Here is a 17,109-nt window from a genome sequence, read left to right on the forward strand (position 1 = left end):
TACTCTCACCTATTGTCATGAGCTTTGGGTCAAGACGGAAAGGACAAGATCTCGGATACAAGCAGCTGAAATGAGTTTCCTTCACAGGTTGGCAGGGTGCACCCCTATGGATAGGGTGAGGAGCTATGACACCCGAGAGGAGCTCAGAGTAGAGCCGCTGCTCCTCCACATCGAGAGAAGTCAGCTGAGGTGACTCGGGCATCTGTTTCGGATGCCTACCTAGGGAGGTGTTCCAGGCATGTCCCACCGGGAAGAGGCCAGGGAAGACCCAGGACACGCTGGAGGGACTATGTCTCTCGGCTGGCCTGGAAATGCCATGGGATCCACCCGGAGGAGCTGGAGGAAGTGTCTGGGGAGAGGGAAGTCTGGGGTTCTCCCCTAAGACTGCCCTGCGACCCAGCCGCGGATAAGCCAACGAAAATGACACAACAATAATAATAGTAGCAGTAGTAATACAAATAATGATAGTAATAATAATAAATTATATTATTCTAATACTAATAGCAAAATGATAATAATTTCACTATAATAAAAATGTAATTTTGTTATATAAATTCAACAATTTTCATAACAAATTTACAGTATTTTTGTAAAATAAATGAGGCTCTATTATTAGTATTATTCCACTCAAATGATCCAAATTCAATTTTACTTTTTAGAAAAAAAAACAATACAACAATCATGCAAAATTAAACAAACAAACAGCAACAATAAAACACTTCACAGGGAGCCAAAAATGGGGAAAATTAATTTTGAAAAAATCAAAACAAAAAAAAGTAGAAAAGCTGAAAAACAAATTCTTAATAAACCAAATCAATAAATCAGACAATTATATCTAGATTTTTTAAAAATGAGAAACAAGATAATTAAAACGAAACGTTAAAAGAAAACGGAGAAATCAGTCAAATAAAATAAATATATTTGCCATTTATAAAGAAATAATGTAAAGAAAAACATGAGAAGTCAACAAGAGCAAAACAAAGAAATGGTTTTATCTGGAGTCCACAGGTGTGTAACGGTTGCTGATGAGCGTGAGCCTGCAGAGAACAGCCTGATCAACTCGAGTGTGTGAAGAAATGAGAGACTGAAGAGACACACAGAAGCTGAGGAGACTTTATTTGCTCACAGTAAATGAAGATCAGCTTAAAACACACACACGCACGCACACACACACACACACACACACACACACAGGACGGATGTGGAGTCTCTTCAGCATCAAACCATCGTCTTCATCCGTGGTTCACCAGCAGATTCTGCAGAAACACAAACACACACACGCATCAACAAGAGTTTATTTTTACACAACTAATTCAACACACACCAAGAAAATGTCCCCACAAGGTCTACAACTACTGGTATTGCTATATTTTAGGGGACATTTGGGCCCCATAATACAGAGATTACCAGGTAACACACACACAAACACACACACACACAACAAAAAATGTTCCTATAAGGTCTACAATTACTGGTATTGCTATACCTGAGAGGAGATTTGGGCCCCATAATACAGAGATTACCAGGTATGAACACAAACACACACACAACAAAAATGTCCTCATAAGGTCTACAATTACTGGTATTGCTATACTTGAGGGGACATTTGGGCCCCATAATACAGAGATTACCAGGTATGCACACAAACACACACCAAAAAATGTCCCCATAAGGTCTACAATTACTGGTATTAATATATTTGAGGGGACATTTGGGCCCCATAATACAGAGATTACCAGGTATGGACACAAACACACACACACCAAAAAATGTCCCCATAAGGTCTACAATTACTGGTATTGCTATACTTGAGGGGACATTTGGGCCCCATAATACAGAGATTACCAGGTATGGACACAAACACACACACACCAAAAAATGTCCCCATAAGGTCTACAATTACTGGTATTGCTATACTTGAGGGGACATTTGGGCCCCATAATACAGAGATTACCAGGTATGCACACAAACACACACCAAAAAATGTCCCCATAAGGTCTACAATTACTGGTATTGCTATACTTGAGGGGACATTTGGGCCCTATAATACAGAGATTACCAGGTCTGCACACAAACACACACACCAAAAATGTCCCCATAAGGTCTACAATTACTCGTATTGCTATACTTGAGGGGACATTTGGGCCCCATAATGTATCTTGTATGTAAATGCATTACCAGGTACACAAACTTGGTTAAATGTTTGGGATCAATATAATTTCTCAAAAATGTTCTTAAAAGAGGCCCTCTTCATTTAATAAAGCAAAAAAAGGGAAAAACTACAGTAAAATATTTGTAAAATGTGTTTATTATTGATAATCACCCTTTCCTCACTGAATGTAGTTTAAGCGCTGTTTACTTGTGAGATTTAACACTGGATTTTCATCATCATTACTGCAGTCTTCAGGGTCACATGATGCATTTCACTCTCAAACACAGCATGTTTGGTCAATTACGTTTGATAACAGCACTAAACTACTGTACTACAGCACTACTGTACAGATCAGAATCACACTGCAGGATTTAAAGAGAGAAGAGCGACTGTACATAATGACTGTATGATCACAGAGATAACACACACACACACACACACAGTGAAGGAGAGACGCTCTTATCTGACCTGATCTCTGCACCTTAATCTGCTGCTCACTTTATACCTGACCACACACACACACACACACACACACACACACACAATTGCTTGTCGCTGGAATATTGTTGCATCATGTAGCCAGTGTGTGTGTGTGTCTATCAGTGATCTCTGTTTACATCGGGTTACCACTCACTCATTCATTCATCTTCAGTGTGTGTGAGCCGTCAATCTCTGCTGGTCTTCAGCCGTGGCCTGCTCTGCTCTGCTCTGCTCTCTTCTGTTCTTCTGAATGTAAATGTCTTTCATTAGTGCCGTTTCACTTCAGTAGCTGTGGCAGAGCGCCCGCTCTAGTTGGCCCATGGTCACTATACTGGCTTTACACACACTTCCACATCCACACACGCACATACATGCATGCATACAGACAAGCTCACACACAAAAACACACTTGCAACATCCAGACCCACATTCACTAACGCTCTCACTGACAGACAAGCTTATACACAGAGACACACACACACTCTCATACATGCTTATGTATGCGCTCGCATTTGCACAGACACACACACACCTAGACACAAACACACACACATGCACATATAAACAAACACACATGCAGACAGTTACACACACATCTATGCAAAGACATACACACACACACACACACACAATCAGTCCCTCAAACGCTGACAGTTACACACACACAGACATACACACTCGCAAACACGCATGCATGTGCAAGCGCACACTAACGAACATGCATACATTTAAGCATGCACAAACACATGTGCACACAGAAATACACACACATGCGCATAGAAACACACACAAACACACACACACAGACTCAGTCACTCACACGCTGATAGTTACACAAACACACCTATGCAGACAGACATATGCGCACACACAGATACACATTATACATACTCGCAGACACACACACACACACACACAAATGATCCAGTATTAAACGAGTGTGTTATTGATGCCCACACACACATACAGTCATTCACACGATGACAGTTACACACACATATTCAGACAGACAGACACATTCACCCACACACACACTCGCAGACTCAAACACAGACACTCACACACACACAGACACACACATACATACACTCAACTCATCTCTAATAAAAGCTGCTGTCATCTGCGCGTGTTTGTGTGTGTGTGTGTGTGTGTGTTTTACGATGCATGAATGATCCAGTATTAAATGAGTCTGTCGCAAATGCACACACACACACACACACACACACACACACTCGTGCTGCTTCTTATTTCCTGCAGACACAATGAGTGTGCATGTGTTATATGATGAGATGAGCAGATGAGCAGAGCAAAGCTCTCAGCGCTATCAGCCTGATGTTTCATCATCAGCAGGAGTCTGATCACACTCACCAGAGCTGAGAGACACACACACACACACACACACACACACACTTACAGCAGCACCAAACACTCCTGCATCTTCACTGCGGTTACAAAACACCTGACATATCTGATCCTGACTGTTCAGATAAACATGTTTAATATCACACAGAAACGCCAACCGACCCAGCCGGGACTCGAATCAGCGACCTTCTTGCTGTGAGGTGACAGTGCTTACCACTGAGCCACCGTGCTGCTTTGCTAAATGGACTTGAATGAATATTAAGCAATATTGTGCATGTGTAATAAAGCCCTGTGTACCTTCTTGGAGGAGTTGATGCAGTTCATGTATTCTCTGGCGATCTGTGAACACAGCAGTGACTGGTGTTTGTTCAGTCTGTAGCAGCTCAACACCTGAGACTGCAGCTCAGAACACACAGGACTCATAGGACGAGGCCTGAAACAAACAAACACACACACACACACACAGACACACACCTCATGTTCATATAAGCATGTATTACCATCATACAAAGTTGGCAGTAAACGATAGAGTAGCAGTGCTGCCTTCTAGTGGCTTGCAGAAATACTCAATCTGCATATGATATTAGAATCAGAAAAAAAATTAAATAATATAAAATAAAAATAATGAAACAAAACAAAAATAAAAATAATAAAACAAAATAAAAATAAATAAAATAAAAATAATGAAACAAAAAAATAAACAAATAATTAAAGAAAACAAAAAAATAAAAGAAAATAATAAAAAGAAAAAATAATAAAACAAAACAAAAATAAATAAATCAAATAAATAAATAAAACAAAACAAAAAATAAATAAAATAAAATGAAATAAAATAAATGAACATAACAAATAAAGAAAAAAAATTAATTAAATAAATAAATAAAACATAACAAAATAATAATAATAAACTCATTAATACAAAAAATAATAAAACAAAATAAAAATACAATTAATTAATTAAAACTAAATAAAAATTAATTAATTTAAATAAATAAGTAAATAAAAAATAAAACATTAAAAATAAATAAAATAATAAAACAAAACAAAAATAAATAAAAAATAATAAAACAAAAATAAATAAAAAATAATAAATAAATAATAATAATTATTTATTTAAACAAAAATAAAAAGAATAAACAAAATTTATTAATTTAAAAAATAATAAAAATAATAAAACAAAACGAAAATAAAAATATATAAAATAAATTAATAAAATAAATAAATAAAAATAATAAAACATAACAAAAAATAAAATAAATAAAAAACAAAAAAATAAATTATATAACAAAATTAAAAAAAAAAAAAAGTCTAAAAGTAGTTTGTTTTGGTCAAAATTGTACACTAGAGCCCTAATTGGAGATGTTTAAAAGGTATTATTATATACTGTAGTTTATACCCATAGAAACAAAATTTCTCCCACACAGTAGCTTTTTCCTCACAGTGTAATTAGTATATGCATCTACAATAACACATACATTTGTACTCACCTGACCGTGGCCTCTGCTTTATCCGCCTCCTTCTCATACATGTGTAGATTCTGCTGATAATACTCAGAGTTCTGCAGAAACACAAGCAAACACACACACACACACACACACACACACACACACACACACACAGAGAGAGTCAGCTTTCATTCATAAAGCACACACAACAGTCAAATCCTGAAACATTGTGTTTGTTTTCCTGTTTCCTCCATTTACAGTCAGTAAACACACTCAAGATCTCGACATTTATCAAGCAAATTCATCAGGCAATAAAAACAACATATAACTCATCCTTGCTTTGCTGAGAGTGGATTTCTCCTGCAGCTCTGAAGCAATCCCACAATGCAACAGGCGCATGGGTTAAAGCCATGTTGTTATTTTTCTGCTCTGTCAGCGCATCTCTGGACAGACTGAGGCGTCGTTACGTTTTATCTACTGGGTTTTATGGGTATTTACACAGCAGTTAAAACAATAACAAACACAGCCGAGCAGATCCAACGGCCACATTACAGACAGACACCAACATTCAGCTCCATTAAAGCAGGACGATCAAGAGTTTAGGACTTTCACACCTCGATTCTGACACTTGCTCTCAGTTTACATCATGCAACTTGGATTTTTTTTTTAAACACAGTTATAAAACTATAACTACAATTGTAAAATTGTCGACGAAATCTAAATGAAGATGTTTTGGTGCCAACAGATGCGAGGGAAATAAATCAGTGCAACAGCAAATATAAATATTCAGCAGCTTCAGATCTGAGCGCTTAAATTCAGCACAACACAAACACAATCCAGTGATGATAATCTGTCAGTGTAATTACATGATCTCCAGGTCTGTATCATCACACAGCTGCAGTCATTAAACACAGTTATCTTATTAAATCTACAATTAGCCCACAGAAGAGAGAGAAAGAGACACACAGGACAAACAGACATCATTCTGCCGGAATAATAACAACACAACTCTCCTTTTTACTTGACTGCTACTACTCATTTCTCACTGGAGCCACCAAGATGGCCTTTTTTAATGTTTAAATGAGTGTGTATAGCCCCTTTCACACATACAGACCTTTCCGGAATATTACCGGCAATTTTCCGGAAAGCTTGTATGTGTGAACAGGCCCTTTTTGAAAATACCGGTAAATTCATTCTGGCTATTTTCCGGAAGGAGAAGTTGTAACATTACCGGTAATTTGCCGGAATGCTGCGCTGTGTGAACGCAGAAGGAAGATTGCCGTAATAAGCGCGTGCACGTCTAGAACCTGCTGACGTGAGACGTCTGCTTTAGCCAATCACAACAGTCAGACGCATTCACGTCCGCGCAGTTTATGAAAATAAAAGCCTTTGAATATTTTCCCAGACACATTTAGCTGCTAGAAGTTAGTCAGATCACGTTTATATGTTCTTCTTAATGCCAACTGTGTAAATAATCATCGATGAGATGCTTATGATAAGCCGTTGTTTGTTTACCTTCTAGCTTTGCGTGTGCCTGTGAAACAGCCTGTGAGCGCCAGCACACACACATATCATGTACATCTCGACATGCGAAAGTGATCCTGCGAAAGTTGTTCACAATATTGATCATCCACAGAGTTTGTAATTTAGTCAAATGTTTACAAATACAAGCGCAGCCGTTTAAAGCTCATTTGTGGTGAATGATGGCAGAATTTACCGGTATTTTGGAATGGATGTGTGAATGATCTTTTCCGGAAAATTTCCGTAACGTCCTCGCCTGTGTGAACAGCGCTTTTTTGAATATAACGGTAAAGTCGTTCCGGAAATTTTCCAGATATTTACCGGTATCACTGTGTGAAAGGGGCTTGTGTGTCTGTCTGAGGTATTGGGCGTGGCTAACATTTAACCACGCCCCTCCAGCTGTCAGTTTTGACATCAGAAATAAGGAGCAGGAGGAGTCTGCTAGGGTCTAATAACTCTACGCAAACCCTTTTCTGCCTATCCAAGTTTTAGGAACAACCAATAATAACATGACTTCTAGTTGATCATTTGGTATCAGCAGTGGCTTATATGAAAGGCCTCTTGATCACGCTTATTTAACCAAAATAAAATATGATCATGCCTTGATTTCATTAGGACAGTGATGTTTGACTCTGCTTAGAATTCATTCATTCTTTTGACTTGTTTATTAGTGCATATGCTATAATAAAAATCATACAACAGTACCCTGGACAGTTACAGTGCCGCTTCCTAAAGCTTTCAAGCAAAGTCTTTTGGACATTACAACACACCGTCCTTCAGGTGGTCTCGCCGCTATTAACAAGCTGTCCTGGCTTTGAATAAAAAAGTGCAATTATTTCCTCGTTGTTAAAAGAGTCTGCAAGTTCGTGTTCCATGGATATAGTGATGTTGTTGTGGAATTTGGACATCGACGATGCTAAGCGTGACTTTATTCGCTTTATTCGATGCGCAGCAGAAGAAAAAAGTCAGCAGCGCAAGTCGGATCCCGGATCAGAGCGAGTTTTGTGCTGTGAAATACCAACACAATCTCAAGGCAATTCGTAACTTTTTCATTTAGTGGCTAATTTGTACAAATTCGTACATTTTAGTACGATTTGCGTATCCCCCAATGAGGGTGTGTGGGTTTGGTTAGGTGCCACGCCTCCTTTTTAAAATCGTACATTTTCTTACGACTGAACTCATACGAATTCGTACGAATTAGCCACTAAATTGCCAAAACGTAAAATACTTACATTTTCTCGTGAGATCAGGCTGGAAATACAGCGCTGCGTGCAATAAACTCACATTCAGGCAGGCGAAGTAGGTCTGTATTCAAGACAAGTCCATGAAATAATAACTTTAATAAAATATCTTCGTAAGAGTGATGAGTTATTCACTTCTCTGCCAGAGACTGCTCTATGGTTTTAAAACCCTTTTCAAACTGTATCGTTTAGACCTGGATCATTATTTTATATTAAATGTACTGTATTTATTGAGGATGTCTGATGACTAGCGCTTCTGCTGAGCCAGCTGTGGTAGCTTAGCAACAGAGCCGCGACATCAACACACAGAATCTGTCGGCACAGTTCAGCACGATTGTATAACCGTGCCGAGAACGGTTTGTAATCGTGCCGCGCCGTTCCAGGCTCAGTGGAGAAACAACTGTAACCGCACCGAAGTGTTCGTAGAACGGTTTGGCACGATAGTGGAAAAGCAGCTATAATTAACCACGCCCCTCCCAGAGTCTGATTCTAATAACTCTACGCAAAGCCTTTTCTTCATCTTTCTGAATGAAACGCCGACTTTACTACCTGAGAAATGTTGCTTATCCAAGTTTTTTTTTTTTTTTTTGTCAAATCAGTTTTATTTGGTCGTTGAATAAACTTATAATAATCACAGATTCCAGGATTAGTATTCTGATATGCATACATTTACAAAAACAAAACAAACAACAAGTATACACTACAGTGATAATCAAAACAACTTTTAGTTACAATACATTGCTTTGGGGGGAAGAATTCCCCATGAAGTAACAAAAGAAAGGGCCCCAAATTTTCTGAAATTGTCCAATGTTGCCTTTTAAAATAAATCTGGTTCGTTCCAGGTGCAGAGTAGATGTCAATTCTTCAAGCCATATAGTTTGGCAGTTGGAGGATTAACATTTTTCCAATACAATAATAGCAGCTTTTTGGCTGTAATCAAACAATGTGCAAGGAATTTCTGTTGTGGACTGCTCAATGAATATGTATAATCAGAATGTCCGAATATAATAAGCATTGGGTCAGGATCTATATGTTGGTCAAGAACATCTGAAAGCACTTTAAAGACCTCATTCCAGAATCCCTGTATTTCATGACAGAATACAAAACTATGAGCTAAATCAGCTTCTTCTGATTTGCACTGATCACAAATGGGAGATATGTTGGGGAATATAAATTTAGGAGAAATGTATCCAAGTTTCAAGGAACAGTAAGGACACTTCAGAAATAAAGGGATGCGAGCTGTCACTGGGGTTGTACCTTAAAGGTCCATATTAATTCAATTCAATTCAGCTTTATTTGTATGGCGCTTTTACAATGTCGTCAAAGCAGCTTTACATAAATGGTCATAGTAACTGGATGAGGGTGGTTCAGTTTTCAGTGTTTAAGTTCAGTTCAGTTTAGCTCAGTTCAGTGTGGTTTAAAGTCATTACTGAGAGTCCAAACACTGAAAAGCAAATTCATCTGAGTAGCTTTTCAGATCCTGAACCATGCGAGCCAGTGCACTGCAAAAAATGCTTTTCTTACTTAGATTTTTTGTCTTGTTTCTAGTCTAAATATCTAAAATTTCATATATCAAGAAGCATTTTTTTAGACAAGCAAAACATATTGCCTTGTTTTGAGAAATAATATGCCAATATTAAGTCAGTTTTTACTTAAAACAAGCAAAATAATCTGCCAATGGGGTCAGCAAAATAATCTTGTTTTTTCTTTTGACGTAAGATTATTTTGCTTACCCCATTGGCAGGTTATTTTGCTTGTTTTAAGTAAAAACTGACTTAATATTGGCATGTTTCTCAAAACAAGGCAATATGTTTAGCTTGTTTAGAAAATTCTTCTTGATTTAGGAACTTTTAGATATTTGGACTAGAACCAAGACAAAAAATCTAAGTAAGAAAAGCATTTTTTGCAATGTGGCGACAGCGGAGAGGAAAAAAAAACTTCACCAATAGGAGAGTGAAGAAAAAAAACCTTGAGAGAACCAGACTCAGCTCGGCACGACCGTTTTAATTTCTCCGCTGGCCAAAAGTCTTGTGCAGAGCTGCAGTCTCAGCAGTGGAGGCTGGAAGCTGGCCTCAGCGAAGACTCATCTGTCCCTGGAGCGTCACTGGAATCAGTCTCATGCTCTCCACTCCCCCATGACCACCAGCGCAGCAGCAGCAGCAGCTCAGGATACGGCCTGGTCCCGGATATGGACACCTTGGATCATCTTGTATTAATACCTCAAGGGGACATATTAGTACCTAAAAAGTACAAAAGTTTTCCTCTTAAATTTTTCAGGTACTAATATATACTTTTGAGGTACCAATATGGACCCTTAAAGTGCAAATGTGCACTTTTTGAAAAGGTTCCACCCTAGTGACAGCTCACGTTTATTTCTGAGAGTGTAATAACTTGACTTCTAGTTGATCATTTGGTATCAGAGGTGGCTTATATGGAAGGCAAAGGCCTCAATCAGTGCCTGAGAAAGCAGAGTAAGTCTTGATGACATTATTATATCGTGTCAAACTTTATTACAGACTCAAAAATAAAAAAACATATTTATAAAAAACAAAAATACAGTGTGACGCCTGCTGCGCTGTCATTTCATTTACTATTCAGTTTCTCTAGGAACTGCGTCACAATATGAAGAACAGAAATGGTCACAGCTTCTGGTTCAGGCTGATTTGATGTGTGTATTGTGAGTGTATGAAGAGCACTGATGTGGAGGACACCTGCTGTCCAGGTAAATCCTCTGCTAATATTCAGACTCCTGCAGCAGATCTGAGCCCTCCAGCAGCTCACTCTGGATTATTCTGACAAACGCTTGACAGAATGAAAAGCACAAAGCCTTTATTGAGAAGCAGCAGATGAACATTACATGACGGAGTGGAGATGAGACACACACAAGAGAAAGACTGCCAGATAAGGATCTGTGTGTGTGTGTGTGTGTGTGTGTGTGTGTGTGTGTGCATGAGAGTCTGTATTTGGTTTAGAGTTTATATATGCATGTATGTGTGAGGGAGCGTATATGTATGTGTGTGTGTGTGTGTGTGTGTGTGTGTGTGTGTGTGTATGCATGTGAGTCTGTATTTTGTTGTGTGTTTGTTTATGAATCTGTGTGAGAGTGTATTTGAGTGTGTGTGTGTGTGTGTGTGTGTGTGTGTGTGTGTGTGTGCATGCATGTGAGTGAATAAGTCTGTACATGTGTTTGATTGTGTGTGTGTGTGTGTGTGTGTTTGTGTTTGAAAGAGACACAGATACCAACACACATGGATTCTTAATACACACACTGACACAACATCCACATAGACACAGACTTTCACACACACACACACACACACACAGATTCTCATACATGCACACGCATATTGTTATACACTCTCTGACACGCAAACACAGATTCTCATACACACTCTCTGACATGCACACATACACATGCACACATACACACACGCACGCACACACACACACACACACACACACACACACACACACACAGATTCTCATATACACACTCTGACATGAACACACACACACTCTTTTTCTTACACACACTTTCTCACACACATACACATGCATACATGCTCTCTCTTTCACAATTACACACATAGAAACTCGTATACACTCTCTTACATGTGCACATACACACACACACAAAGATACCAACACACATAGATTCTTAATACCCACACTGACACACCACCCGCAGACACACAGACTTTATTACACACACACACACACACACACACACACACACACACACACACACACACACACACACACACACACACAGAAAGATTCTCATACATGCGCACACATATTTTATACACACTCTGAGAATCTGTGAGAGCATATCAGAGATTGTACCATTCACACTCTCCCTGATCTCATACACACACTCTGACATGCGCACGCACACACGCATGCGCACACACACACACGCACGCACACACAGATAGACTCATACATTTATTCTGACACAAACACACACACACACACAGATTCTCATACATACACTCTGTTGCACACAAACTCTCACACACACTCACACACACACACTCCTGTAGCGCTGAAGTCTTTTCTGCGTCTCCTGCTCTATTGAGGTGAGACCTTTAATCTGCTCTCGTCTGTCATGTGTGCATTTAAACTGCTGCCGTGTGTGTGTGTGTGTTAGTTGTAAATGACGGCTCACATTTTTAAGATTCAGCCTACACACACTAATCTGAAACGCTTCAGTTAAGATCTCTGAGAAAAATTCTCACTCACACACACACACACACACACACACACACACACACACACACACACACACACACACACACACACGCATCCACACATTCAGAAGTGCCCACTCACACACATTGTCACACACAGACATACACATACATTCAAAGGCAAATGCACGCTCACACACACATAGACACTTACAACCAAGTAGACACACACACACACACACACACACAGACATACACACTCACTACCAAAAACACTCATATGCGCACACACACATAAATACATACACATACACTCACACACAGACATACACACATTCACAACCTACATATATTCACACACAAATGGAAAATACACTTTCAAACACTCAAACCAAATAACACACACACACACACACACACACACACACACACAGCTCATGAGAAGCATCAGTGCTGCAGATCAGCTAGAGACGATCTCTTCTATCCCATATATGAACACAACAGTATTTATAAACGCAGAAACACTCCAGACACACTAACATGAGCGAGAAACATCAGAGAGAACAAATCATCTGCAGCCTGAAGCGCACACATCAAAGAGACGCAGTCTGTGGAAACACCAGCGCTCAGAGTGTGTGTTCAGCAGCAGATTATTACTCGCTGGCTGCGTTTCAAACTCTCAAAGACATCCCTGCAAATGACCTCACAAACATCTGATGCATGATGAGATCATAAACAGCAGGTCAGGTCATGTGACGTTTTAAAGTATCCAAATATTGTATTAGACCAGGCATATTGCTGGACATAAAGCTCTACTGGGGCACAGCTCCCCCTCAAAATAAATAAATAAATAAAAGAATAAACATGCATATATTTATTTGTTTATTTTATGTTTTATTTTTTGTAATGAATATATAAACAATTATAAATAAATAACAGTATTATTGTTATTATACAATCATTATTGTATTCAACTGTGTGTGTGTGTGTGTGTTTACCTTCTTCTCCATCAGCTGTAGCTGCTCTTTATAAAACTGCTCCAGATGTTTGAGCTCATTCTCCTTCTTCTTCAGCTGCCGGGCCTGATGGAGACACAGAATAAACTCATCAACCTCTCCAGCTCATCTGCAATTCAACACAAGTCTGCATGATGTACCTGACAAATGATGGAAGCTGCCAGATAATGGAGAAGTCCACAATAGAAAGAGTGGAGAGGCATGCAAGACAAAAGCTTTCTGTGATGACAGACTTGATATGAACATCAGATGCAAATACACAACACACAAAGCACGATGGGGCAGAACAAAACCACACTTGAGCTGCAGGTAGGATATCACACACATGCACTGCCTGTATATGTGTGTTTGTTTGTGTGTACTGTAGTTGCATGAAACAAATACAAAACTAGACTAAAATAAAATACAAAAATCAATTACACAAATGCACAGGATTTAAATAAAAATTGGAAACAAACACAAACACACACACACACACACACACACAGACTTTTATTGCTCTAAATACTTTCTAAGCCAAATATTACCCTCACAAATTTAAACCCTAAAATTAAACCCCCAAATTTAAAAACTTAGAATATTGCAATAAACATATATACTGTAAATCTAAATGGAGTCAGATTTGTTTATTTATTAGTCAATGAAAATATTTGGTTTGAGAGCAAAACTAAATATATTTTAATTTCCAAAAAATAAAAAAATGCAAATAGAAAGTTGTTATAACTTTTTATTTTTAATAAAATAAATAAATATAAATTTCCTTTAAAAAAATAAAAAATAAACATTGCAAATAAAAAGCTTTGTTATAATATTTAAATTTTAATTAAAAATCAATTATTTAAATAATAATAATAAAAAAATAAAGATTGTAAATAAAATCTTTTGTTAAAACTTTTTATTTTAATTTAATGATATAATTTTAATTATAATAATACAAATATAAAGATTGCAAATAAAAAGCTTGTTATAGTATATCAATTTTGATTTAATAAATATAGTTTTAATTATTATAAAAAATAAACATTTCTTAATTTTCAACACAAAGTTAAAGTTTTATTTAATAAATATTATTTTAATTATAATTATAAAAAATAAAGACTGTAAATAAAATCTTGTTATAACTTTATTTTTAATATAATAGATTTAATTTCTCTTTAAAAAATAAACATAGCAAGTAAAAAGCTTTGTTATAATATTTAAATTTTAGTTTAATAACTATAATTTTAATCATAATAATAAAAAATTATTGTAAATAAAATCTTGTTATAACTTTTCAATTTAATAAATATAGTTTTAATTATAATAATAAAAATAAACATTGAAAATAAAAAGCTTTGTTATAACTATTTAATTTTAATTTAATAAATATATTTTTTATAACAATAAAAATAAAGATTGTAAATAAAAAAGCTGTCATAATATTTAAATTTTAATTTAATAAATATAATTTTAATTATAATAATAAAAAATAAACTTTGCAAATATGCTTCTTAATTTTAATTCAACACATATAACTTTAATTAAATTTTTTTATTGAAATTGAAATTAAAAAGCTTTTGTAATATATTAATTTAATAAATACAATTTTTATTTCCCTTTACAGAAATGTAATAAAATCAATAAAAAGACGTGCACGGCAATTGCTAAAACGGGTGTGGTGATTTTCTAACCACTAGTTCTAGTTCTTTTTAAATATTGCTTAAATATTTGTTATTATACTTTGTTGAAGATAAAGAGCTTTAATAAAGAGATGGGAGATCTTATTTCACCTATTTGTCAAATACGAAAAAAATTAAATGTCAAAATATAGTGAAAATGGCTCAGTGCAACACACATTTCTATAAAAATACAATATTGTTATTTTAACCAGTATTTAATAAATTATTTATTTATTTATTTAGCTGATAAAGAAACCTAGTGGCGTGATGGAAGTGGAAAGTGGAAAATATAAAAAATTCAAATGATAATTAATGTGTATGTCAGGGCCTCTTTTAATATCTAATTTTATTCTTGTTCTCAAAATTACTGACAGGATTTTTCTGTAAACTATAAAAAAAAAACTATTTTATTCATTCTAAAGTGCTAAAAATATAATAATAAATTATATATATATATATATATATATATATATATATATATATATATATATATATATATATATATATAAATTTTTTATTTATTTATTTATTTTTTATTTTTTATTATTTTTTGCATTACACGTTCTGTTGTTTTGATGATTAAACTATCACTTGTCATCACTGAACCACATGCATTTGTAATAAGTGACACAAAAACAGTCAAATTTACAGCAGATCTTACCCGGAAACTCAACTCATCTGGCTGAGAAACCACAGAGACGAGGAGAAAAACAATAATAATGAAACATTACATCCAGTGGAGCTCATATTTACCCAATATTCAACATTACACAAGCAAATAAATCAGTGAAAAGAACTGTGCTTCAAAATAAAAGGATTTAATTTATGCAGATTGTATCTGAACCGATGGCTTCTGATAGGACGGTTTTCAGATCTGCTTCTGCTGGGATTCCCACATTACTGACAGTGGTTTGATTGGAGATAATGAATGAACTGGCGATTAGTGGAGCCTGAATATACACGTATGATCATATCAGCGCATTCAGAAATCACACCAGCTGAGACAAAAATCAACCAAATCAAATACGGTAATCATCAGTAATAAACGCTTTACATGCAAAATAATTAATTATAATTAACAAAGAAGCCTGGTTATTAAAAATGACACACTGTGCAATTAAAAGAGAAGCATCACCTCAGACAGCACTAGATGCAGACACACTGCTGCCATCTACTGCTCAACAGTCATATAGCATCACACATGTTCATCATAATGTGAGAGTATAGATGAGTGCGTCTAGATCAGGGGTCGGCAACCCAAAATGTTGAAAGAGCCATATTGGACCAAAAAAAACAAAAAACAAATATGCCTGGAGCCACAAAAAAATGTAAAGTCTTATATAAGCCTTATAATGAAGGAAACACATGCTGTATGTATCTATATTAGCTATATTAGCCTACTAAATAAATGAGTAAGTTGGCTACAAATACATAATGAGCCTTCATGATTAAATAGCCACTGAAATCAGGTGGTTGGTGTTTATTGTGTTGTCATTTAAACACTTCAGCACAGCCTCTTGTCTTATTAGTGGTATTAATTTGATCATTTCTTCTTGCGGCCCATCAGAGTTCACATACCTGCATAAAAGCGCGTTGAATAATGGTCACAGTACAGGCAATTGAGTATACTGGCACTGAATTAATGTTCTTGGTTTGCTGATCGGTGATGTTACTGCCATTTTAATAGCCCTTTCCTTCACTGTTTAGCGGAGAAAGGTATGTCTTTAATTTTTGTATTATCTTGGTTTTGTTTTTGAAGTCTGCAAATAGGTGTTCTAATATTTTGATGAATGACTCCTTCATGTAGTCGCCATCTGTGAACGGTTTTCCGTGCTTTATTATCTCCCGGTTTGTTTACAACAGCCACCTGCCTGGCATCCCGCCTTGCTGATAGAAACGTGTGTCGCAGGCTATGACGCAAATCTTCGTTGACAGAAATGTTGTAATTAAATATTAATTCTAAACACTTTTACAGCATTTGAAAACGTTAAAAATGTTTGTCCTGCTATAGAAATCATATTAAAACACAAAAATATATATT

At 36.3% G+C, this 17,109-nt stretch overlaps 2 protein-coding genes across 10 annotated transcripts in view; both read right to left on the reverse strand.

The window, feature by feature from the left end:
• plxna1b (plexin A1b) overlaps positions 1–17,109 on the reverse strand; it is a 744,633-nt gene that overhangs the window by 221,908 nt on the left and 505,616 nt on the right. The gene's annotated exons all lie outside the window — the stretch shown is intronic.
• The window catches only part of chchd6b (coiled-coil-helix-coiled-coil-helix domain containing 6b), a 19,672-nt gene continuing 3,662 nt past the window's right edge, over positions 1,100–17,109 (reverse strand). The window contains exons 5-9 of one of the 9 annotated variants that reach the window (XM_087255517.1): positions 15,730–15,750; positions 13,393–13,476; positions 5,482–5,552; positions 4,292–4,427; positions 1,100–1,256 (exon numbers count right to left, since the gene is read on the reverse strand). In XM_087255517.1, coding sequence (XP_087111643.1) covers positions 1,233–1,256; positions 4,292–4,427; positions 5,482–5,552; positions 13,393–13,476; positions 15,730–15,750 — 336 coding nt within the window. In that variant the 3' untranslated portion in view covers positions 1,100–1,232. 9 annotated transcript variants of the gene reach the window in all.

This window comes from Danio rerio, chromosome 6 (assembly GCF_052040795.2).
Source record: "Danio rerio strain M-AB ecotype USA chromosome 6, GRCz13ab, whole genome shotgun sequence".
Taxonomy (NCBI): Eukaryota; Metazoa; Chordata; class Actinopteri; order Cypriniformes; family Danionidae; genus Danio; species Danio rerio.